Source organism: Saccostrea echinata, unplaced genomic scaffold (assembly GCF_033153115.1).
Source record: "Saccostrea echinata isolate AGI-Se365-2 ecotype Australia unplaced genomic scaffold, CSIRO_AGI_Sech_v1 ptg000084l, whole genome shotgun sequence".
NCBI lineage: Eukaryota > Metazoa > Mollusca > Bivalvia > Ostreida > Ostreidae > Saccostrea > Saccostrea echinata.
In genome coordinates, this window is record NW_026889833.1 from 327941 (window position 1) to 351733 (window position 23793).

Below are 23793 nucleotides of genomic sequence, written 5' to 3' on the forward strand. Positions count from 1 at the left end.
CTCCCCCTTTCCAACGTCATTTTACTTGTTCATTTCTCTTATAAATACAGGACTTTAGTTCTTATTTTCGTGATTCTGTCAAAATTTCCTTTGTATTATCTGACACTTAACAAGTATTTTTTCATCACTTTCTCGTGAATTTAGGATAATATCTCATAAAATTGACCAAATTCGGTTTAAAAAATCAAAATTATAACTATGAATAGTTTCTCAGCACATGAGTGAAAACAAAAAAGGACAATAAATGCTCCTTTCAAAAGATTTGTCTCCGTTAGACAAACGATAGAAATACGTCGCATTCTGATGTTACGCAATTGTTATCAAAACATTGACAATTTCTTGATAGATAATTTGTATGACACAGTTTATTCTATACACAGAAAAGATGATGTGGAATTAATGTTTTAAAATTTATTGATGTACTTTACGCGGTTTTAATTACATTGCGCGTTCCATGAACTTTCTGGTAAACCCTCGTACATGTACATCATTGTTTTACTAAAATTTAAACCAAAAAGGATCATCCTCTTTAAAATGCATCAGTATATATATCAATGCAAGCCTGGGTACATGTTAGAATTTTGGGTTAAGGTTAGGGCTCGGGTTTGCGTTAGAAATTATTTTGCTTTATTTTACATTTATATGTTTCTATCAATTTTATATCTGACATTCACGAGATTCACACGATATTGATACAATTTTTTATCAGTATTTCTTTATTAGTATATCTTTAATTCTATACGCAGAAAAATGAATATATTTAGTATGAATATTTATAAAGTATGCCATATTGAACTATGTTTTAAGGACATTTGTATTGTTTTACCTATAATTGTGTCTTGAAGATGGCTTCGAAAACCTTAATTGAACTTCACAATATTATGATCACACTGTATAAGCGTGCATCAAACATTTCAAATTTTTGAAATAACCACCGTTGCCAAAAAAAAAAAACCCAGAGGAAATATGATCACTTAAAATCTCATTTATCTCTAACAGCAAATTCTTTTAAGATAGTAAAGGATTATTCCGTGCATCAAGTCAAACAGATTTTTGCAAAAAAACAATAAATTAAATCGGTTGGACAAACTTTTTAAATTTTTGCCATAAAAATGAAACAGAGAATTATTTATATTTGTTTCCTGTAAATGTACTGGTATTTCAAACTACATAATATCTATGTTCAAGTTTCTCCCCAAGTCTCCCGAGTTTAAGATTTCCAAAATGCTACAGGTCCCATGGAAAATCTCCTGCGTTCGGGTGTTACAAAGTTTTAAATCTTGTGTTATGTATAACAACGTGAATTGCGAGAGAAAAGAATACACAGATTAATATTTATTTACCATTCAGTGTTTTAGAGATATGTTAGTGTAATCTCTTAATATTTTCTTAAATATTCAGGGTTCACCAGTAAGGCCAAGATTTCAAGTTCGCACGTGAATTTTTTTTTTTTTTTTTTTTTTTTTTTTTTTTTTGGCAAAAACATCTTGAAGAATGTGTTTCTGACATCTTAGAAGCATTATCATATATACAACGTTTTTATTTAAACATAAAATAGTTACCATACATTGTATACACGGGTCGTGTGTACAACAACGTGGATTTCTACATACATGTAATCATTATCATATATGCTACCACGTAATGTTTAAAGATTTTTTTGCAATAATATCTTTTCTCAAAAATTCGATGAAGTGAGAGCCAGCACAAGACACTATATTTGAAGCTTATTGTTCTTTAAAAAACGAACTAGATACTGTCTCTGACGATAAAGTATGCGTGCAAGACTTTTTTTAAATATAAAATACGAGTTCCGTTCCCATTAAATTTGTTGTTGCTGGTGATTAAAAATATAAATCCCTTCATACTGGATGAAAGCTGTATATTAATGTACCTCTTCAGGTCGCAAAATTGATATATCATTGAAAACCAATCGAAAAAAAATACTGTGTTTGTTGTATGCATACATCTTCGCTATAAATTTTGATGATGCGAAAAGGCAATGCATTCTTGATCAAGTTTGATTCTGGTATTGATGACATAATAGTCTTTGCTTTAAAAAAATAGTCTCTCTAAAATAATTCATCTAACGTATATCTAGCTGCAGAGATATTTGTCCGAATTTTCCTCGGGTATTATATATCAACTAATCAAAACTTCGATGTTCGTCCCATCCCCTGCTGGGTGTGGTAATTTTCTGGAAGATATTGAGAATATCCGCTGTTTGGGAATGCTGTGTTGCTTTGATTTGTCATGGAAACTACAAATACGAAAACATAAAATCAAGTAATTCAACTTTACATTGTTTTGCTTGTTAAAAAAAATATAATTATATAACTTGCATAAGTATAAACTATTGCATATTAATCCTTCCATACTGTAGTGCACCATTTTGATTTGCATAATTATAATAAGATTTATCAATCTGAGGTGTCAGTGACGGCAAGTCACCAAAGTATTTCGCAGAGAAATTGAAAACACAACCTGCATTTCCTGGAGTGTACATAGGACTACGTGATTTTCGACTTGAATGGATCACACAGAATTTGAAGACTACACAGGCAATGACACAGAGCATGGGAATACCCACTCCACCTACTACTGCCACAATAATTATTATTTTCCAAGCTGTGTAAAACAAAAGATTGATATTGTTGAATTCAACTTAGTTGAAATACATGTACTTTTCTTTTAGAGAAATCGCTTAAATGGAAAATTCATTTTTCACTTAAAAATTTTATACATATATGCATGACATTGTTTATATTAATAACTCGCTAAAATGTATGTTCTTGAACTAAATATCCCAAATGCTTTCAGAAAAGTAGCGGCAATAATTTATCCCTCTCCTATTTTTTATATGTTAAGAGGGCTAAAATTCCATAGAATGTCTGTAATGTTGCAATTTTTTTTACTACGGTCGACTTCAGGCAAAAGAAATCGCTTAAGTGTTAGACTTCCTTTAGATAAGATTTAAAAAAAAATTTTATTCATCATGAACAACCTAACATTGTTTACACTTATATTGGTTAGGTAAATTACAACAGGGTGTTGCAAGCTCTTGTGCTGAGAAATCATAGGTATTTAGTTCATGAAAAAGCAAACGTGATTCACAGATATTTACCCATTACATATATGTACTAGTTCATCATGAATAGAGATGGTTTTATCTTGAAATGGTTTTTATTCAGACTTTTTCGTCTAAATAGGGACAAGATTCAGTTTATTTTATTTTCCACGAATCAGTGGATAACAGCTTGTTTACCATTCATGCATTGTTTTACAAATAGATTCCCGCTGTGAAAAAAGAAAATTTTCACTTTTAGGTGTACACCTTGGTAATCAGAAATAATTTCTGTTTTAGAAAAGACGTATAATAAATAAGCAAGCAAAAATCTGTACAAAAAATATCGAAGTAAAATGTTTCCTGCTTACTTAGAATACGCACAAATTGTTATGGGAAACAAAGTACATGGACCATACAACGTCATAATCATATTGTAAAATTGTCAACTGTTCTTTGTTAATAATTTATTTGGTCCCTTTTTCTATTATTTATAATTTTTACTGCATAGTTACTAACTTCCATCGAGTTCAGGACCTGCCTCCAATACCTCCGATGATACAAGCAGGTCAAATTCAGCGTTGGCTGGAGATTTGTTGCTTAAAATGGAGAAGATGATGGATGAAGACGAAGATCTACAATATTCGTCCTTCTCATTCTTATTACATGCAATAACCTGAAAGTTCAGAATGTTTATGTGTTTGACCAAGTTTGAACATGAAATTGAAGCTATTATAAATAGTAGGTCCTATTTCTTTTGTTAGTGGGGAAAGAAATCCATTTCCTTTTATTCTTTTAAACATTGTAGATCTACTAATTGTATGAAAACGATTTGTTTTTCAATGATTGTTTTAAATGTTGTAAAAAACAACTCATTCATAATATAAATTGATTACATATTTAACTTACGTGTTCTGTTTTAGCAGTCGAGGACTCTTTAAACTCGAGTTTAATGGCACAGTCTGGATCTCGGAAGTATTTTGCATTCATACACACTTTACAGTCTTCCTTGCATTTAAAGATCATCTCCCTACAAGAAGTACCTGAGAAACTTTTCCCTCGATACATGACTAACATGGGTTTATACTGTTGAACTTCATTTGTGTTGACTCCACAATCTTCTCCAAACGTGTCTTAAAAATAAATTATATTAATATAGTTGATGTGTGGATATTTCATGGGGTTTTAGATGATTCAGTATGGTAGAATAATATGATCTGAAAAGCTTGGTTTACAAATTGAAAATTAAATTTTAAAATTAACAAGCTGCAAAGTTTAAGATTAATATGCGTCACATTTCGGTTAGTATTTCTTATGCATGTGAATACTTACAATTTCGGTGAATCTCAACTCCCATACAAAACCGCAGAGAAACACACAGTAATATGACTACTTCAAGATCTTCTACCTTCATGTCATAAGATTATGTATCGCCTAAAATAAAATGTTACAGATATTTTTTTTTCTTTTACTTATAACAGTATTTTATAAGTCACAGATCAGTACAGAATTCTTATCCTCCCAACTACATTTCTAGAATGTCTTATCTTTTTTTACTTTTTTCATTGAAATATGTTCAATTCAATTCTTCAAACTGTCTAAAAAAGCAACCCACCCAACCTTATTTTTCGAAAAACACATTATTAGTTTTATCTCGGATATTATTATTTAACTATCTCCATTTGTCTCTCACAAAATATGTTAAGTTAATTCTTTATCAATTTGAATTGAAATCAAATAAATTTTAACTTCGGTATAAATATTTTATTTCTCTTGATCATGATGAGGAACATTTTCTCAAAGAAGAGAGGATCGAAGCTTTGAAATAGCTCCCTAAAAACGTGTGAACTATCAATGTATGATTCTTCGTTGGAAAGAATGTTGTCTGTGTCGTATGCATGTTGCATTGGAGTTAAGGAGCTACTTTGTACTAACTGATTTAAAAATAAAACTGTATAACTATATTTTATAATGTTATCAATTATTAACCCTGATTTTACAAATTTGAAATTTCAAGTTATGATTCAATTTATTTTCAAAATTAGTTCTTAAAAATCCTTGGAAATCTTGTCTTGAATGAAGTCAAACGTTACTATCTATATGACTTATAGGAAGTTATGCTTCGTATTTTTCTCAGTTTCAAAATTAATATACAGTGTCATAAACAGTTAATAATCAATACAGAAATAACTGAATAATAAATGTACAACTATGTAAACAGTTTATAACATTGAATACATTATTGATGTAAGTATTACAAATCTCATAAAATGTTGAATACACAGTGCAAATGCAAAACATTTTTATACATCTTGCTCCCAGCTTGATTAAGCTCTGGACAAGTAGGTAACAAATTCATCGTGATTTAAAATTAAAAAAAAAAGGAAATCAAGCATTTAAGGAGGGATTCTTCTCATAGGAACACTTATTTCTTATATTTGAAAATCAATGAAATTTTCGCAGAATCAAGAAAACAATATCACTTAAGTGATGGTATCAATTAGATTAAATTTGACCGTTTTATATTAGAGACAAGGTCAGGTCAAGGTCAGTACCTTTTCCCTGGACATAAAGAATAAAAATTACTGTTTCCAATCATGCGATGCCTACTTCTATTTCAAGAAATTAAATGTTTTTCTCTTTGCATAAAGAGATATTACCATATAGGGTCTATAAGATGATATTACCAAATTGACATAAATAATTTAACTAAAATGGATATTGGCTAATCCGAATTTTCTATATTTTTCTTAAAATTTTAAGATATTTTAGTTATTTTTATATGCTTCCTATATTTAAATTTTTCTTATTTTCACATATGGTAAAGTTGTTACATAAAGATACAAAATGATATAAAAACAAAAAGTTTTGACCGTTTACTAAGAGAGAAAAAACACTTTTTATGGATTTTTGGCTCAAATTTGAACTTAGATTGGAAGCTTTTAAAAGCTAACATAATTGTAGTTTGTTTGGAAAATCATATTTATTTGATATGTTTTAAAACTTTAGTCCCTTATTGTTAATTTAACTTACATTTAAAGATTTTCTCCAAGTCTTTGATTGTGTAAAAATTATAACTAAATTAATTGTTCTATAATTATTTTGAGAGGCAGAAAAGAAGATATTTTCATACGCCGCCATTCCGCCAAAAATATAGTCCCTGCTAGATTTCAAACTCAGTTTAACATTTCTATTTAAAGTTGTACAATTGTGATGAGGAAAGAAAAATATGATCTTTTAAATCTCTTACGTCTAAATATATAAAACATATAAGCAAATATACTTTGAATATTTCATCCAGTCAGAAACCAGACAAGAATCCCTCCTTAAATTGAAGCAAAGTTTTCTTTCTTAAGAAGCCATGGAATTTTATCTTTAACTCTTTTTTACCATTTTTTTTTTTTTTTTTTTTTTTTTTTTTTTGTTACACATACATAATGTTTGTTTTGGTGGACCATAATTCTCACTTTTTTGGTACTCTTTGTTTCTATTCCTCATGTATTTGGCCTTCGTTGTTTTTAACATTTGTACTATTGGCTGGACTACATGCGTCTTGTATTTAGTCGTCCTTGTGTCATGTAATTAGTCGTACTTGTCAGCATGTTTTAATTGTCAGTACATTGTTACACTTTAATACGGAAGCCCATTTAGGACCTATCAAAAAATATTTTCGAATTCGATATAACGCATTGTAGAATTTGTTATAACAAATTTAATTCTTTATAACAAATTCTTTGAATTCATTTTAACGAATTTAATCTATTATAACAAATTTGTTGAATTCGTTATAACGCAAATTTGTTATAACGAATTAAATTCGTTTAAACGAATTCTAAAATTTGTTATGACGAATCAAATTCATTAAATCAAATTCAACAATCAGGGTCTATAGAAAAATATGTATGAAATCGATACGACGATTTGGCGAAATCGTTTTAACGAATTTAAATCGTTATAACAAATTAGAGAATTCGTTTAAACGAATTTAATTCGTTATGACAAGTTTCAGAATTCGTTATAACGAATTTAATTCGTTATAACAAAATTTTGAATTCGTTATAACGAATTCAACAAATTTGTTATAACAGATTGCATTCATTATAACGAATTCAAAGAAATTGTTATGACGAATTAAATTCGTTATAACAAATTGGACAATTTGTTATATCGAATTCAAAAATATTTTTGATAGTTCCTAAATGGGCTTCCGCACTTTAACTACTGTAGATTCCTTATTTTTCTCGAGTACTTGATATCGCAAAATGGCTATTGGACGTCATATCGTGAGAACAATAATTTGCGAGTTTGCAGTTGATCAAGAGATTTTACATGGATTTCAACACCAAGAAATTTTTTTAAGCATTTAAAGCATAAAAAATTCTCGCAAAATTAATTCCTCGCGAAAAATTAGGAAAATATACAGTACTGTAATCGGTTTGTGGTATTAGGCTATTTCTGATTTAAGTCCAGTCAATTGTTATTTAAGATTATGAGATATGTAAATTCAGTTTTGGTTATTTGTTTTCATAGATGACAATTTAACATGTAGTTCTTCTTTCTTTCATATATATGTAAAGTATCCAGCAAAAACAAGCTGCGCTTGTCAGAAACATTTCTCCTTACATTACAAACAAATAGACACGCTACAAGTAAGTAATGTATGCATGGTTTGATATACCTTTTTCGCCTTATTTTGGTTGTAAATTATGCAAATATCAAACTAAAATTTCTATAGAATATTAAGAAATTGCAAGTTTTCATTCATGTTCAAAACTTTCACTTTTTTCCGTTTCCTTCAAATCTATACATTGTATTAATACTTTAAGATTTATTCTTATTCAAGATTTCTACTGGGAAATCTTGAATAAGGATTAAACCTTACATGGATTTTTATATAAGATAGATCTAATACCTTTTTCATAATCTATGGGGAAAAATGTTTGAAGTAAGTGACCAGCTGTGATTAAATATATGTTGTTTTCCTTTTTTTCTTTTTCTTTTTTTAAATCATCTATAGATTTAATAATTTAAAAAAAAAATACATTATATATTAAATCACAATACCGAAATAAGCTCTGACGGTTTTATTTTCAAAGATAAATCAGTTCTTAAGGAAAAAATTGAAATGTCATTTTTGTGTCATTTTTTTTTTCAAAGTAGTTGCAATAAAACTTCTAGATCTAATATACAAGTTGCACTGTGTAAGTAACATGATTGATTCATGAACAATTACTTTAAGTCTGTCTTGTAAATAACATGGTCTTTTTGCGCCATTTTCAATAGATTTTGAAATTAAGGATTTCTACATTGACAAATATCCATGATATAACCATTAATATAAACATCGTGTCCGTTAATTATATATCCGTAATTCAAATAATCTGCTGTGTGAATGTTTATTGCGTTACATCTCGTGTATCTTAATGGGACTTTATGATTAAGATTTGATTATGATTATAATAAGTTCTGTATAACTTTCTGTATGTGTTATGTATATAATTGTCGGGTCGATATCTAGGTCACGAGTTTCTGAATTCGAAAGTGTAAACATTAATCTCTAGACTGTAATTGTGCAATCGTAGTTTTTCCTTAAATTCTAACGCATTGAAATAATAAATCACTCATTTACCTATATATAATTAAATTTAATGATCTTATAACATGAATAACATATGGCAAATCTGGTACATGGCCATGAACTCAAAATTTCAAAATAATCAACAAACCTTTCAGTGAAGCATGAAAGTCCTAGTCATTACACTAGGTTTGTGTCACTTCAGAATATGCCTTTATGCACAAATGAGTACTATTAAATATCCGAAATGTCAGGATTGAAATTCAAGTTCTTATGATTTTAACTTATTTTTCGATAATACTGATACAGTTCTATACAAAATGACCAGGTTGGGTAGACTGACCTAGTACTTTAATATTGACCAGTCTGTTGATTTAAAGGTTTATGCTAGGTCAATCGTTTTGGGTGAATAGTCAGCCATAAATAAACCGACTGAATGGTCAAACATCGGGTATTTACAAGCATGGTTAGGTCTTTAAAGGCTACCAAAATTATTTTAATTGATTTTATGTAAAATTGAGCTCATTTCCTCTCTGACACTATTAATTTCATCTGCAGCGACACCAGGACTTTAAATGTAATTTAGATACAACTCTAATTCTAAAATATAATTTTACATCGTTCAAGATAGCCAAATTCCAAAAAAGATAAACGGAAAAGGGGAAAACTGCTTGTTGTGATGGATATTTCAGGTAAAAAATATAGTGAAAACAGTGAAGAAAATGAGGGTATAAGAATATTCTATTTCAGAATCAATCATCTGATATAGAACTAACACTCAAGCAAATTTAAAATTAACACTGAAAAAGAAAACAACTTTAATACCTTTTCCATTTTTCATGTAAAACAAGATAGAGCTTCCTAATAAAAGTATTTATTATATTTTTAATAAAAATACCTTAATTTGAATAACATTTATATTTTTACACACACTATGAAAATATCAACTATTATTTTCACCTTTGGAAAATAGCACCTACATCTCTTAGCTAATAAGGACAAAAGAAAAAGAAAGAAAATATAATAAAATGGAAATTCAATGATTTCTAGGTGAATATAGATTTATTTCTGTTCCTTTCATGAAATAAACTCCATCTCGAATTACAAACCATCGAATATCCTCTCTGTATCTTAAACAGTCAATAATTCATCTATAAATCAGGAGTGCAAGATAAAAGGTAATATACCTTGTTTCCAAACTTTGAGAAGAATATGTTTAATAAATATTATCATATTTGACTTCATCAGTGTAACAAGTTTGTTGATTCATTCTTTATTCTTTTTTTAGATACATTATAAATTCACATTAAAAGATCGATCAAATTCTTCATTTCTATTAGTTTCATTAATCAAAAATTACCCCTTGCAAACTACTAGATAATAAAACTCTGCCTACAAACTCATGAGAAAAATAATCTCCCAAAGAAAATTTGCTCAAAAATTGTAAATCAAAAATATTATTTATTATTGTCCATAAATAGTCTCATAAAATATTAAACGTATGCAGTGATTTAAAAATCATATGAAGTGACTTTTACGACCAACGTGCAAGGTGCGAATTGTAAATTTCTATATACATTGAATCTTAAATGTCATGTATGCATAATATGTCACTAAAAAAAAAAAAAAAACATAGACTTTATCACAAGGAGATTCCTTCATTTTCATGGATATAATTATCAATCATGATAAACAAATATTCGCTATTTTTTGAATTTCAAATGAACTTGGTTCATTGTGTTCGTAAGATTTAAAAGTAACCAGCATTCTGTGATAAATTCTCCGTCACGAGATTACATACAATCATTATTATCCAAGCAAAATTAACTTGAAATTATGTTTATCTTATACTAAGCTGAATTACTCATTCATTTGGTAATTGAAAATCGTTAATTAATGAAAGACACTCTTGTGACAAAACGCTTGTCTTCCTGTATATATATTTGCATCGATGAAAATATATTTTTCAGTCCAAGAATGTATGAAAGAATTATTAATGGATGAAAAAATGTCCTATTCTCCTTGGCACTATAACAGTCAGGAATTGTCGATAAAAATAGGTAGACAATTCAAATACGTGCAAAGATGAATTTCAAATATAAGAATAACAATTAAGACATTTCTGAAATTGATAACATATAAATATGATCTAAATAAACGTCGTCAATGGAACTTAAATCGTATTCAGTTTACGTCTTCAAGGTATCAACCATCTTCCTAATACCGGATATTGTTTGATAGCTTCTTGCGGGTGGCTAGTATTGTTAACTTCCGGTTGGAAGTTGAGAGTTTTCATTGCTGGAATACCAAGGAAAAGACTTCTTGCTTATTGGAACTGTGAAAAAAAGAACATGTTAACTACAGGTTTTGTTCAATAACAGTATTTGTTCTGGCATTCCGATGCAATCTGGAGCTCTTTATACGAAGAACATACTTCCAATTCAAGATTTTCTTTTGTAGTTTATCTTATTCTTTGTGATTTCAAATGTAATACAAAAAAAAAACAATTATTTAACTTCATGAAACTTTTTTTCACAAAGCTTTCATCAGTAGGCAATGACTAAAACCATATAGGATCGATCGTCTTAGATGTGAGTTCTTTATTAAAAGGAGTCATAATTTCGATTTGGTGTGTTTTCAACATTTTCAATTTCTAATTAAGAAATTCAATGTACATGTACATTATTTTAAAAAAACTCTTTTACATAATGGTAGGCTTGTCTGTGCTGTAATTACATAACTTTGTAACAACTTAAGAAAAGGAACATTGGAATTAAAAGTACCTGTATTTCCTTGGCTGTAAATGTGGCCTTGTGATGTTCGTAATTTGCATGCCTTTCGGACAATTAAACCAGTGATAACGGTAACCAAAATTAATCCTCCGACCACTCCCCCTATCACGCCCCCGATTATTGCCCAATCTGTAAGCAACAAAAATATTTCAAATTGCAATTTCGTTAAGAACATCAGAATTAATTTCCTGCTTTTTTATTCATTATTCTTTCTCAGCTTTTAATTTGAAAATTAAGAGACTGTTTTTGCAAGAAATCTCTAGTAAGGGTACTGCATTACAATTATTCTTTTGTTCTCTCAAGAAAGCAGCAAAAATAATGCTACAGCAAAAACAACATATGACTGCTTTCAAAGGAAAGAATTTATATATAATGATTTTTTCCTTCGATTTCAAATTTGTTTGATACTTCTAGGATAATGTTGTGAGAGAGACTCGTCGTAAATTTGTCCTATGAAGAAACTAGCAATGAATACAATAAAAATCCAATTTACTCTTGCTTTGACACTCTACATAAGTGATATAAAAATCAATGATACTAAATAATAGGGAAAAATAACAAAAAGTGAATATGCAAAGTTCCTAATGTGTTTTCAATCTGATAGTGAGATTATATCAATGTCTAAGTTTAGTGCATTTTAGCAAAAGCTTTGCTTCTATATATACATACTTGTTTCGTCTTTTTCCGACGTTAAAAGAAGATCAAACGTTACATTTCCCGTCGATTTGGTGCTTAAAGTATTTAAGTAGATGAAGATTGAAGATGAGTGGCAGATTTTGTTTTCCTTATTTTCTTTGCAAGTAACAGTCTGAAATATAATACACATAATTTATTCATTGATATGATAAACTTCTTGGAATGATTGAGAATTTTTGTTACGTTTAAATATCAAAACTTATGACTTATCTTTCATCTTGGTCAATATTCTAAATATTTCCCCTTTCCAATATTATTAAGAGCATAATTATAATCTTTTTAAAATAAAGATTAAAAAAAAAGGAAAGGCTCCTCTTTTTTTCAAAATGGGAATCACAAGAATTTTATCCTAAAAGATGCCTGTTGTTTCGTATATTAAAGAGTTTTAAACAAGAAATACAAGAAATATAACATATATTTATCTCGCAAAGGATGTATATAAGCATTTCATACAATACATAGTGGCATATAGAAATAGGAAAGGTTTCGGTAGCCTTGATGTAAACCTACACGTAAGGTTGACCCCAACCAGGACTTTTGCAACTGAAGTCTAATGGCACAATCAGGATCGTTAAAGTGTTTTACAGAAACACACACTTTGCAAGGTTCTATACATTCAAAGGTCATCCCATTACAGACTATGTCGCTGCTCCCTCTGTAGAATACAGACATCGGTTCATCATCAGCCAACTCTCTAGTGTTGTTTCCGCAATCATCTCCAAATGTGTCTAGTAAAAGAATTGTTTGATTGATTATATGATTATATAAGTACAGTTATTTATGAAGAATAAATTCTGTGTCTGTTATGTCTAAATACTAATATTTTTATTTAAATTATATTTGATATATAATTTTAATTTAATTTTTTTTTTTCATACTTTTTCATACTAATTGTTAGATCATTATTTACACACTGAATTGTCGACGGATTTTTCCGTTATTTCCCGATCATGACAAGGAGCACACGGCGGATGTGACCGGTCGGTAGGGGATGCTCACTCCTCCATGGCACCTGATCCCACCTCTGATTTTTTGGAGGTCCGTGTTTGCTCTGCTCCTATTTTTTAATGGACTTTTGAGCTTGAAACTGTTCGTTATCTTCATATATTTCATTGTATATAATGTTTAATCATCAACTATCTAATCAACTATGAAAATTCAACTGTAAATATATCAACGCTATAAATATTTTGTGGACTACCGATTTTTTCTTCTTTAAATGAAGGTCTGAATATGTACAGATGTGAAAAGAAAGAAATATCGAGTGGATTGTTGATACCTACAATTTTGGTTACCATTGACTTGTATACACAACTGTAGAAATACACAAAACACATAGATTGTAACGCCAGCTAGTTTTCTCCTCATTTTTACTTTTTTCTAAAAGAAATAAGTAAGAATATCATCAAAATTAACATCAATTCATGTAAACTTTTCCTTGTAAACCCCCTCCCCCCCCCCCCCCCCAAGAAAAATAATGGTATTTACTGAAAAGTAATAACGATTTCTTCCGATTAGTGGGATTTCAGCAGGAACATTTACATTTTAAATGATTCATGTTGAATCAATCTCTCTCTTACAGACATACAAATATACATAATTCTGGCTGGTTTCGAAAAGTAAATCAGTGATAGTATATTGGTGATTGAGATTATACGTTATTTTAATTGTCTTTAACGTTTTACTTTTCAAATTAATATATATGAAACCTCAATAAAGAGAATTGAATTGGATAATGAATTTATAAACAAACCTTTCAGCGTTTTCAATCCTCGTTTTTAACCTGTCATGTGATTATTTTTAATCTTTAAATAGACCTCTGGAGAGATCGTACTCGGGATAACTCGAACCTATGTATGAGAAAACATCGATCAAATGTTGATCACGTGCATTTTTCTTATTATTTATCACACAAACGCATTTTATCATTTTTGGAAAAATGAGATCTGGGTTATGAAATTTGAGAAATAAGGACTCTAATGATTAGTCCTTTTTATTTAAAATTATCATGTCTATGTTTTGTATAGCGACTACTGTAAGGTTTAGACATTTCCATAGCGTTCTCTTTAACAAAGTTGGATAAAGTTGATACATTCTCAATTTTGGTTCACCCAATTCTGAAACAGTTTGTCTGACCTGATGAATATAAAGGTAACGATATGAAGATACGCATATCCAAAGTCTAATCAAACAATACACATTGAGAGTAGAGCAAACACGGACCCCTGAAAACATCAAAGATGGCATCAAGTACCATGGAGGTGTTTAAGCATGCTCTGTGGACCAATCACATCCGCCCTGAATCATGTGACTTGTTTGGATAAACAGAGTAATCCATACACCGTCCATTATGAAAATTACCGGTATGTTGTAACATTTGAATCAAAAAGGTCAGCAACCATTCGACTTAACCGCAGGTTGTACTTGCAAACAAGGCTATTATCGACTTTGCATAGAATTTGCAAAATTTTTACTTTAACAAGATAGTTAATACTATTGAAACTTCAAATTATTATCGTATCATAGCCTATTCTTGCTATTTTTACGGAGAAAATGTTCTTGTGTATCGATTTAAATTGGAGAGATAAACACCATTTTAAGGTGAAAATGGTATACACCTTTCAAAAATAGGGAAAAGAGGATAGAAAAGCTGAAGTCATCACGTTTATCATAAGTTTGAATTATTTGTTTTTTATCATTTTTTTTCTAATAAAACATCTGAATATGAAACAGATGTGTCAGATTTTGATGTGTATTTTATTTCGAGTTCAGTGGAATAATTCGAATCAACGTATGAATGAAAATATTCATTTTGATAAAACATATATGATATATTTATACAACGAATTGAAGGCCAGAGCAAGAAACTTTTTTTTTCTTTTCATGTAGGAGTTTTTAAATAAATTCTGTTTCGTAAGAATATAAAAACAGGTCTCCTAATAAATGAGCACAAGTAGTATTCATAGAAATTCCAATTGTTGGAAGATCAGGTTTCCAGAGAATAGATATTGTCAACTAGGAGCTCAAGCATCTTTGAATATCAACTTTAGAATATTTGAATCAGAATGAGGAATAGGTTCTTAACAAAGTAAGTTAACTTTGTAGATTACCCATCACAAGATATGAAAATTTCCGATTTCCGTTTTTATTGAATATTGATCTTTAATACATCGTGAGGAAAGGTCAAATAAAATGTTGAAAAGTCATATGCTTGATGTTACTAATTTTGGCAAATGTGTTTTTTGCAGTTTCAAGTATCCACATTTGATCAGGACCAGTTTTATTTTATGTTGTTGCAAGGTACTGCTAAACATTCTCTTAATTCATTGCTAAATATTTTCTTGAGGATTATATACATTGTAAATGGGTTTTTACTAGATCCTGCTAAGTATCTCCGTTTGTAAAGAAGTTTAAGAAGTTTTTTTTTCTCAGTGCATTAAATTGTTTTAACCATGCTTGTGAAAAAAGGACTGAATATTGAGAAAGCTTTGACAAAGAAAGCGGAAGCAGATTATATTATGACATTGAAAATTTTGGAAATTAAGATACTGAATTTTGAAATTCGTAGTTTATGTTAATGGAAAGTCACACTTTCCTGCAAATTTTCACTAGAAACTAAGTGACGCATAATTATTTACTGAATTCTGTGCTTGGAATGAAATAATTGAAAAATAGGAATGAATACATGAAGCGATACTTAGAGAAATAAGTCTTTTTGGATTAAATGTACATGTATAATAATAATACGTAGATCTCTGCTCAGTGATAAATATTGAAAAGCTGAGTATGTAATGGTACCTTTCTTTAGGTGTCAGATACGTTCATAAATATTTTAAAGCGGAAATATATTCATGGCTTAACAGAATATAATTTGCTGTTGTGTTTTACACCAAAAACCCTCAATCAATTTAATCTTCACTTATTTAGTATCACTTCATGGAAATAGTTTAACTCTACAGACAAATCGATCAATAGTCTTTATGCAACATTTGATACTGCCTGTTATGGGGATTCCTATAACATGTTTATGAAACATAAATACAAAACTTTTATAGTTTAATATAGAATTTAAAACTTGTAGCTGAACCATCTAGTTGCAACTGAATGATTCTGTATTTACTGATTGATCACTACTCATTCATTTCATTCTTTCTTGAAAATGGCTTAGTGTGATTTTCTCCTCCTTGAAAATGGTTTGTGTAAATTTCGATTTTTATGACATGAAGTACGATAAGACATTGACTTGTTTTAAAGAATTTGCAGTGGAGGATCCAGGATTCTTAAAAAGGGGTATCAGTTGGGGGCTGGGGTTGGGACCCAGGAGACAAAACCCCCGAAAGCTATCTAGTTTAGGAGTTTTTTAGGAATAATTTTTTTTTAATCTTATTTTAGCTATATTTTAGGAATAATTAATGCAATATCCCACACCCAAAAAATTATTTATTAATCATATAAATATTTTTGGACACAAAAGAAGGGCCCGGCCTACTGGGTTTTTCCTCTAAGTGTGCCAGTGATTTGTACGCATATACTTACAACGTGTACCCAAGATTTAAATTTTTATGAGTATGAAGATGGAAAAAATATATCTATTAACCTTCTGTATTTTTGTTTGTCTGAATGTTATATTAACTTGTATTTTTTTTTTTTATTTTTTTATTATTATTTTTTTTTATTTATTTATTTTTTTTTTTTGATTTAGAAAATCAGTATGCAAGGACAAGATAATTTACTTAGGTAATATCTTATCTTTCCCAACTTTCAGCGATGTATTTATTAATAGTAATCAGATATGGCTCAATAGAAATTAAGTAAACATTGAATTTCTTTTTGTTAAGTTTTTTGTTTAAAATTGTTAAATTTGATGGTACATGTATAATTTTTCTTCATTTTTATTATTAATAGTGCACCATTAGAGCAAAAATCGCTGCTCTAAGAATAATTAAAACAAATGAAGAACATTTTCAAACGTTTTATTTCTACTTCAACATTCTTTTTAAAAAGGGAAATTATTTCAAATTTTCTCTTTAATTTTAAAACTAAAGCTGTTTATTCATGTAAAAAAATTAAACTGAAAAATATTTCTCATAAAAAAGAAAAAAATGATTTTTTGCGAAACTAAGATATTCAGAGCAGAGATTTTTGCATATTTTATACCACTTATAAATCCTAAGAATACAGAGATATTATTAATGTTGATCTGAATAGTGGAAGAATTATGAAAGTAACGAGTAAATCTGCCAGCTTATCGTCAGAAACTACGACTTTGCTTTTATCTTTGAATATTTGATTGAGGCCTATTGGGCTTATATATCAAAATATCAAACAATAAACATCAATGGTCATAATATGATGACTATATCAAAACTTAATTATTTGTATTGCATGATTAGTCCATAATCACAACATACACTGTACAATAATGTTTCATCACAAATACAAAAAACTGTACATGTAATCAAAATATTTCATAATCAACGTAAGTATTTAATAATCTCATCCACATCAAATGTTTATCATCATCATGAGGAGTCCAATGATTGCAGGGATTTTCTAACTACATATAACTGTGCCTTTTGATGAGAATTAGTCCGTAGTTCCTTTCACAGGCTTCAACTTAAAGCGCCAGATGTCCTTATAGTAAAAAAAAAAAAATACATATTTATATAACTTTTGAAAATGGCATTTGGCATTATTCAAGTTCTTCTACTTGACTAAGTATTTATAATTATTTTCTTTTTCGTAAAGAAAAATATTCTGAAAGAGTAACATTTCGTTTTTTAAACCTGTCCATTAGTCCATTAGAAATAACTTCTAAAATGTTAGATTTGTATACGGAGATAATTGCTATAAGACAGTGTGCTATACTGTTCTTATGTACGTAGTTTGTCTTGTAAAGTTAAAAAGCCTTATTTCAAACAGATAAATCAACAACGTCATTGTTTACATGTCATTGCCTGATTATTAAATTGCATTCAGCTCACAGAATTGACAGATTTTTTTTTTTTTTATAAATTTGTTGTGATTCTGAATATCTGCAATTTAGAAATACCACAGGTTACTTCATTCTTATAGCACTTTTTACACTAATGTAGAGAACAATATTTCACGACTCCAAACACGCATAATGAAGTTTTCATTTTCATTTTACTTTAGCCAAGGACATATGGATCAAGTTTCTTACACCATTTGTGAGATATTCTTGAATTTATTTGGTTTATAGGATTCAATTATCTAAAGCAAATACATAGCAGTTGTACCTCAAAGGTAATTTTGGATCAATCAGTTATCTTGTGTTTTTTCAGCACCATGTCAACAATTTCATCTGCCATCATCTCTTGCTCTGATCCCTTTACATCAATGTATTCACAATCTGCCGACGCATAGTGACAAGATATGGACTGGTATATGCATGACAAAATTAAACAACATTAATTAAAAATTTAATATAAAGCATAAAAACGGATTTGAAATTATTTTAAAACTTAGAGTACAATTTACAATGTTGTTCTTTTTTGAATTTTTTAAAGAACTACATTAGATTACTAGTAATTCTTTGATAAAAATGAAAGTCAGAGAAGAAAAATGAAAAAAAGAGGTGAATTGAAATACATATGTTTGAGTCTGTTTTCTATGAATTTACTTTTCTGAATCCTTTTGTTCTGTTCATTCCAGATCCGTGAATCAGAAGCGGGTGGAAGAAGACGGTGTCCCCGGGCTCCATAATAAGATGAGTACGAGGGTGGGTGGGATCGAAATCTCGCACGCCGTGATACAAAATATTCACACCTCCCTTGACAAATGATTAGCTTACTCTAGCAATTTGTGTCATTTTTTTTTTTTAATAAAAACCATTATTGTGATAATCTGTTAAGCATACCTCCCACTGAGGATATTCATGCTGCAGAAGTTTCCCGCCTTTGTGTGATCCCGGAAGTACAACAAGACAACCATTTTCACGATTCACAGTTTCCATAGCGGTCCATGAACAACAGATTTTGTCTGCTGGTCTGAAGGGAAAGTAGTGGAGATCCTGATGCAGAGGATGACGGGAGGTTTTCCTGCCTACGTACAAGAATGAAAGCAATTAAAATCTTTCTATCTGCAAAAATGTGAAAATTATAATCATGGATTTGTATGACAATGTGTGTTGAGTTTTGTTTTCTTCCTTTTAGAATGATACTTAATGACAAATAAATCCTGAAACAATACCATGTATTCTAGTATTTCTAGACGATTTTAGCTCGATTAATAACTTTAAAAGTAATTTGAATTACACATGTAATTTAATCAATAATTACCCGGATCTGGTGGTTTGTTAATAAGCATCGTGTGGATCGCATTGACTTTATCTCCAATAATTGCTTTCACATAATCCACTACCTGAAAAATGGAAAGTGAATAAATCTTAGAAATAGACTCACATACTTTATAAAACATGGAGTTACTGCATTGCATTTTTAAGGCTATCTAGGAATAGACTTTAAAAAATGCAACTTAGAGTCAAAATTATCCCTTTTATTTCAAGTCCAGAAAAAATATATCAAGTTGGGTTTCCTCATTTATTTGATGAACAGGACATGCATGTTTTGTTAATTTATTTGATAATTAAAGCATTTATAAATGCTTAAGTACTTCTGTACAATAGAATGTTTAGGATTTTTATTTTACAAATTTATATACAATGAAAAAAATAACACAAAGCGCTAGCAACAAACCTCAGGAATGGCACAATAGTCAAACAGAACTTTGTCATTATGGAAGTCTTGTATTTTTGTGATGGCCTTCTCTCCAGCTACGAATTCTGAGTTTGAGATGGCGATGTCCCTCATAATGGATAGTCCTCGTACCGTTATCTCCTTACGGCAGATTTTCTCAAAACGATCTCTGTGGAAAAATGAATTTTCCGGATCATATGTAGACTGACACTTGTGTTAAGATGTGCGTTTCTTAAGTGAAATAGATTTATGAATTTTACTTAATTGCAATTTTCATACATTTAATACCTCTTTCCTTAATTAAAAAAAATGTTTCTTTGTGTCCTTGTACATTGTATGGACAAGTTTTGAGAGATGGGGGAGTTTGTCAGCAAAATTTTCAGCATGAGGTCCCACTGAACTGATTTATAAGAGTGATGAAGAACATGTAGTACCTGTACATATCAAGCTTGTGGTGGGGCACAAGACTTTTGATGACAAGAAAACCATTGTCTTCATACAACTGTCTTTGAGACTCCGTAAGAAAAGTCCCGGGTCTGGTGTAGCGAAATCTGGGTGAATCTGTAAGAACTACTGTGGATGCAGATGTTCTCTGTGTCTAAAACACTGCGTTAACGAAGATATTCTGCTTGTCTAAAAATATTTTCTAAACAGAAATAGCAAACAAATGTCTAAAAAAAAAAGTTATGTTAATATTTCATAAGGCATTTATTTCAGATGTTAAATGAATAAAAAAAAGGTTTTTTTTTCAATATACATAATCATGATAATTACGTCCTTTATGCAGTTTTAAGACAGCTCCATAGATGAATGAAATATATGGAGATAACGAACAATATTCAAGCTCAAAAGCCCACTAAACATTACAAAATAGGTGCTGAGCAAACACGGACCTCCAAAACATCAGAGGTGGGATCAGGTACCATGGAGGAGTGAGCATCCCCTGCCGACCGGTCACACCCGCCGTGTGCTCCTTGTCATGATCGGGAAATAACGGAAAAATCCGTCGACAATTCAGAGAGTAAATAATTGCCTAACAATTAGTTCGAAAAACGTCAGTCAGCATTTGACTCAATGATAAATTGTATTTGCTGACAAGGTCATCGTATCGACCATAGAACTTACGAAATGATGGCTTTAAACGAGACTGCTGATATTCTTGTTTCATCAACTTGTTTGTCAATAATTACCTCGTTTTAGAAATTGTGCATACGTAGCTATAGAGCATGCTCTTGTGTTTGTAAATCTTTAGTTCACCAAATTGTTATTGTTTAATTTACCCTTTTACAGTGTATATTACACAGTCTCATCTATACACAGAGAGATTAAAGCAATGTAAGCTGCAATTTTCGTGTGGGAAAATTTTGTTGCAAAAAATTAAATTTACTCTTTTGGTGCCAGAAAAAAAAAAAGGTTTATGACTTCCTTATTTTTCATATTAGAATTAGAAAAAATATTTGCGTGATCTAATCGAAGCAAAATTGCATATGTCTTCCTTATATATATATATATATATAATTTTCTGAAACATTCCTCAGTACAGAAACCTTTCTTCTGATAAAATTAAGGCATAGTTTTAGTCTTCTTAACCATACAGGTTTGTTACATGCATAATTATAACAAAAAAAAAACATTTTACGGATTTTTTTCAAACATATACATCTCAAATATTGCTTTAATAAAATATGCAATGCAGTTGCATGCACATGTGTTGTTATACTGGAATTAATGAATAACATTTAAAAAGATTATGAGTGAAGAAATTCGACAAAAGCCAATTATTTATGACTTATCCTTCTTTTTTGAAAATAGTAATATGTGGAAATATAACTAACTATAAACATGTAGTAAATTAGGATATTAATTTTTCTATAAATATTGATTACTACTAGCAACCTGGAGCCCCTGGGAATACAATGGATAAATTCTAGTTTCTCCTGTAAAATATATACATGTATATACATGTACCTGTCTTCCGAAGGAATGCTGCAAAGTTTAAATTTTAAAAAATGTTAAAGTTGCTGGTTTTGTCTTTTGTAATCCTACATATTAACTGAAATTTTCCAGTAAACATTTATCAACTCCCCTGGATAGAAATTGAATTGTTCCAATGTTTATTTTATCAACAAGCATTCTGAGAGTATTGCATTAGCAATACTAGTCCCCTACCGGCAAGTGTAATCTGGTTCCCGTTAAGAATTGAAAATGCCATAATTCCGTCAAAAATCAAAAATCTTACGAAATGCAAACTTGATCTATAACTAATCAAAGTTAAGTCACATACCAAAAATCAGCTCAATATCTGAAAGCGTTAAGAAGAAAATTGCGGAAAACCCCTAAAAATTGAAAAGGCCGTAATTCCGTCAAAATTCAATGAAGCGGAACGAAATGCAAACTTGATCTGTAACTCATCAAGATACACTCACATACCAAAAATCAGCTCAATATCTGCAAGCGTTTAGGAAAAAAGTGCGGAAAACCAAGTGGGACAGACAGACAGAGGGACAGACAGACAGACAGACGGACAGACAGACAGACAGACGGACAGACAGACGGACGGACGGACGGACAGACTCAGAGGAAACCTATAGTCCCCTCCGGTTTCACCGGTAGGGGACTAAAAAGGATACGTGGATATGGGTTTCTGGCTGAAGATGGCCAAACACTGTCTTAAGACGGTCAGTCAAGGCGTTGTGATAATTGGAAAATTGGAAAATTCTTGTACTGTTTACATTAAGTACATACACAGCTGATACATATACACCGTTTCCAACTTTTTTCTATACATTGTCAATAAAAAATAGTGTGCAGGTGTCCCATTTTCTGACGCTGTGCTTGAATATCTGAGTTATATTGTCCAGCACTTTATCTTCTGTATGCAGATAACCTAGTGTTGAACGATATATAACTATATGGAAAAAGTCGTCAAGTCTCGTATGCAGTGGTGGATCAAAAAATTTCTGAATGCTAAGCTTAAGGATACATTTCCTGTCAGAGGCGGATCTAGAGTCATTTAAGTATATACTGAAGCAAATAAAAAATGACATTGGACCCCCCTAGAAAACGTGGATCCCACCTCCATCACCACGAAATAGGTATTTTTTACGTTTGGGAATAGACTTAAGGGTTTTTTTCCTTGTGAAGAAATTTCTGGATTGAAAAATTAAACATGTTAAATATATCCAATGTATATTTTGAGAACTCTTCTTTTGATTCACAGTGGCGTATTCAGGGGGGTTCGGGAAACCCCCCCACCCGCCCAATCAAAAAAATATTTTTAGAAGTGTCATTTTAGACATATGTGAGACTCTATCCAAGCCCATTGTTTTACACAAAGAGGTGAAATATACAGCCACCATGAGAAATCCCTTTCCGCTTGAGCGCACACAATACACAAGTAATCAACAGTACAGAGATCATGATAGTCCGTGCATCTAGTGATGACAGAAGGTCATACACCATGTACATATACACTAACAACCAAAACTGCACATAGTTATTACGGAATTGTTTTGGTATTGCTTAAGTAATTTCTTTCTTCGATAATTGACCTGTTGAATGTTACAATATTTTCATGACATAAATATACTGGGAAAGTAGACCCTTCGAGACTTTCAAGACTTTTTTTTTCAAACATTGGCCATTGGGCTAGTAAGTGGGTAAAAAAAAAAAGAATTAAAGGGTGCATTTATGTTAGAAATTATAATTACCCCCCCCCCCCCCAGTATAGTATAGTCAAGTAGTAGAAAAGAGTAATTAGGGTTTCTACACAGAATCTGAATTTTCTAAGTGTTGGGAAATTGCACATTAGTCAGAGCTTCACATGCGACACATTGGACGTGCATTTTAAAATAAAGAATTGGATATTATATATCAAATGGCGATATTTCTAATTTTATCAGATTTTAAATTGATTGATTGATTGATTGATTGATTTATTTATTTATT

At 30.3% G+C, this 23793-nt stretch overlaps 2 protein-coding genes across 2 annotated transcripts; both read right to left on the minus strand.

The window, feature by feature from the left end:
- Positions 1-10260: 10260 nt before the first annotated feature.
- LOC133176897 (uncharacterized) lies at positions 10261-13495 on the minus strand. Its single transcript, XM_061311955.1, has 5 exons — positions 13411-13495; positions 12638-12855; positions 12101-12239; positions 11423-11560; positions 10261-10974 (listed from the first exon to the last, which is right to left on the minus strand). The coding sequence occupies exons 1-5, from the start codon at positions 13493-13495 to the stop codon at positions 10904-10906; spliced, it is 651 nt and encodes a 216-aa protein (XP_061167939.1). The 3' UTR covers positions 10261-10903.
- A 4123-nt stretch (positions 13496-17618) lies between these two features.
- On the minus strand, positions 17619-22927 carry LOC133176908 (phytanoyl-CoA dioxygenase, peroxisomal-like). The gene is made up of 8 exons (XM_061311966.1): positions 22922-22927; positions 20280-20443; positions 19846-20014; positions 19429-19510; positions 19008-19192; positions 18771-18920; positions 18388-18528; positions 17619-17761 (listed from the first exon to the last, which is right to left on the minus strand). The coding sequence occupies exons 1-7, from the start codon at positions 22925-22927 to the stop codon at positions 18406-18408; spliced, it is 879 nt and encodes a 292-aa protein (XP_061167950.1). The 3' UTR covers positions 17619-17761; positions 18388-18405.
- Positions 22928-23793: the final 866 nt, after the last annotated feature.

What these genes read in the sequence shown, in the direction of transcription:
- LOC133176897 (XM_061311955.1), bottom strand. Translation starts at nt 13,495, where the DNA reads ATGAGGAGAAAACTAGCTGGCGTTACAATCTATGTGTTTTGTGTATTT. An exon ending in GTCGGAAAAAGACGAAACAA is followed by an intron (nt 11,561 to 12,100) that starts GTATGTATATAT and finishes TGTTGCTTACAG; the next exon opens with ATTGGGCAATAATCGGGGGC. An exon ending in TTACAGCCAAGGAAATACAG is followed by an intron (nt 10,975 to 11,422) that starts GTACTTTTAATT and finishes TTTTTTTCACAG; the next exon opens with TTCCAATAAGCAAGAAGTCT.
- LOC133176908 (XM_061311966.1), bottom strand. An exon ending in CACAAGCTTGATATGTACAG is followed by an intron (nt 20,015 to 20,279) that starts GTACTACATGTT and finishes ATTTTTCCACAG; the next exon opens with AGATCGTTTTGAGAAAATCT. An exon ending in ACTATTGTGCCATTCCTGAG is followed by an intron (nt 19,511 to 19,845) that starts GTTTGTTGCTAG and finishes TCCATTTTTCAG; the next exon opens with GTAGTGGATTATGTGAAAGC.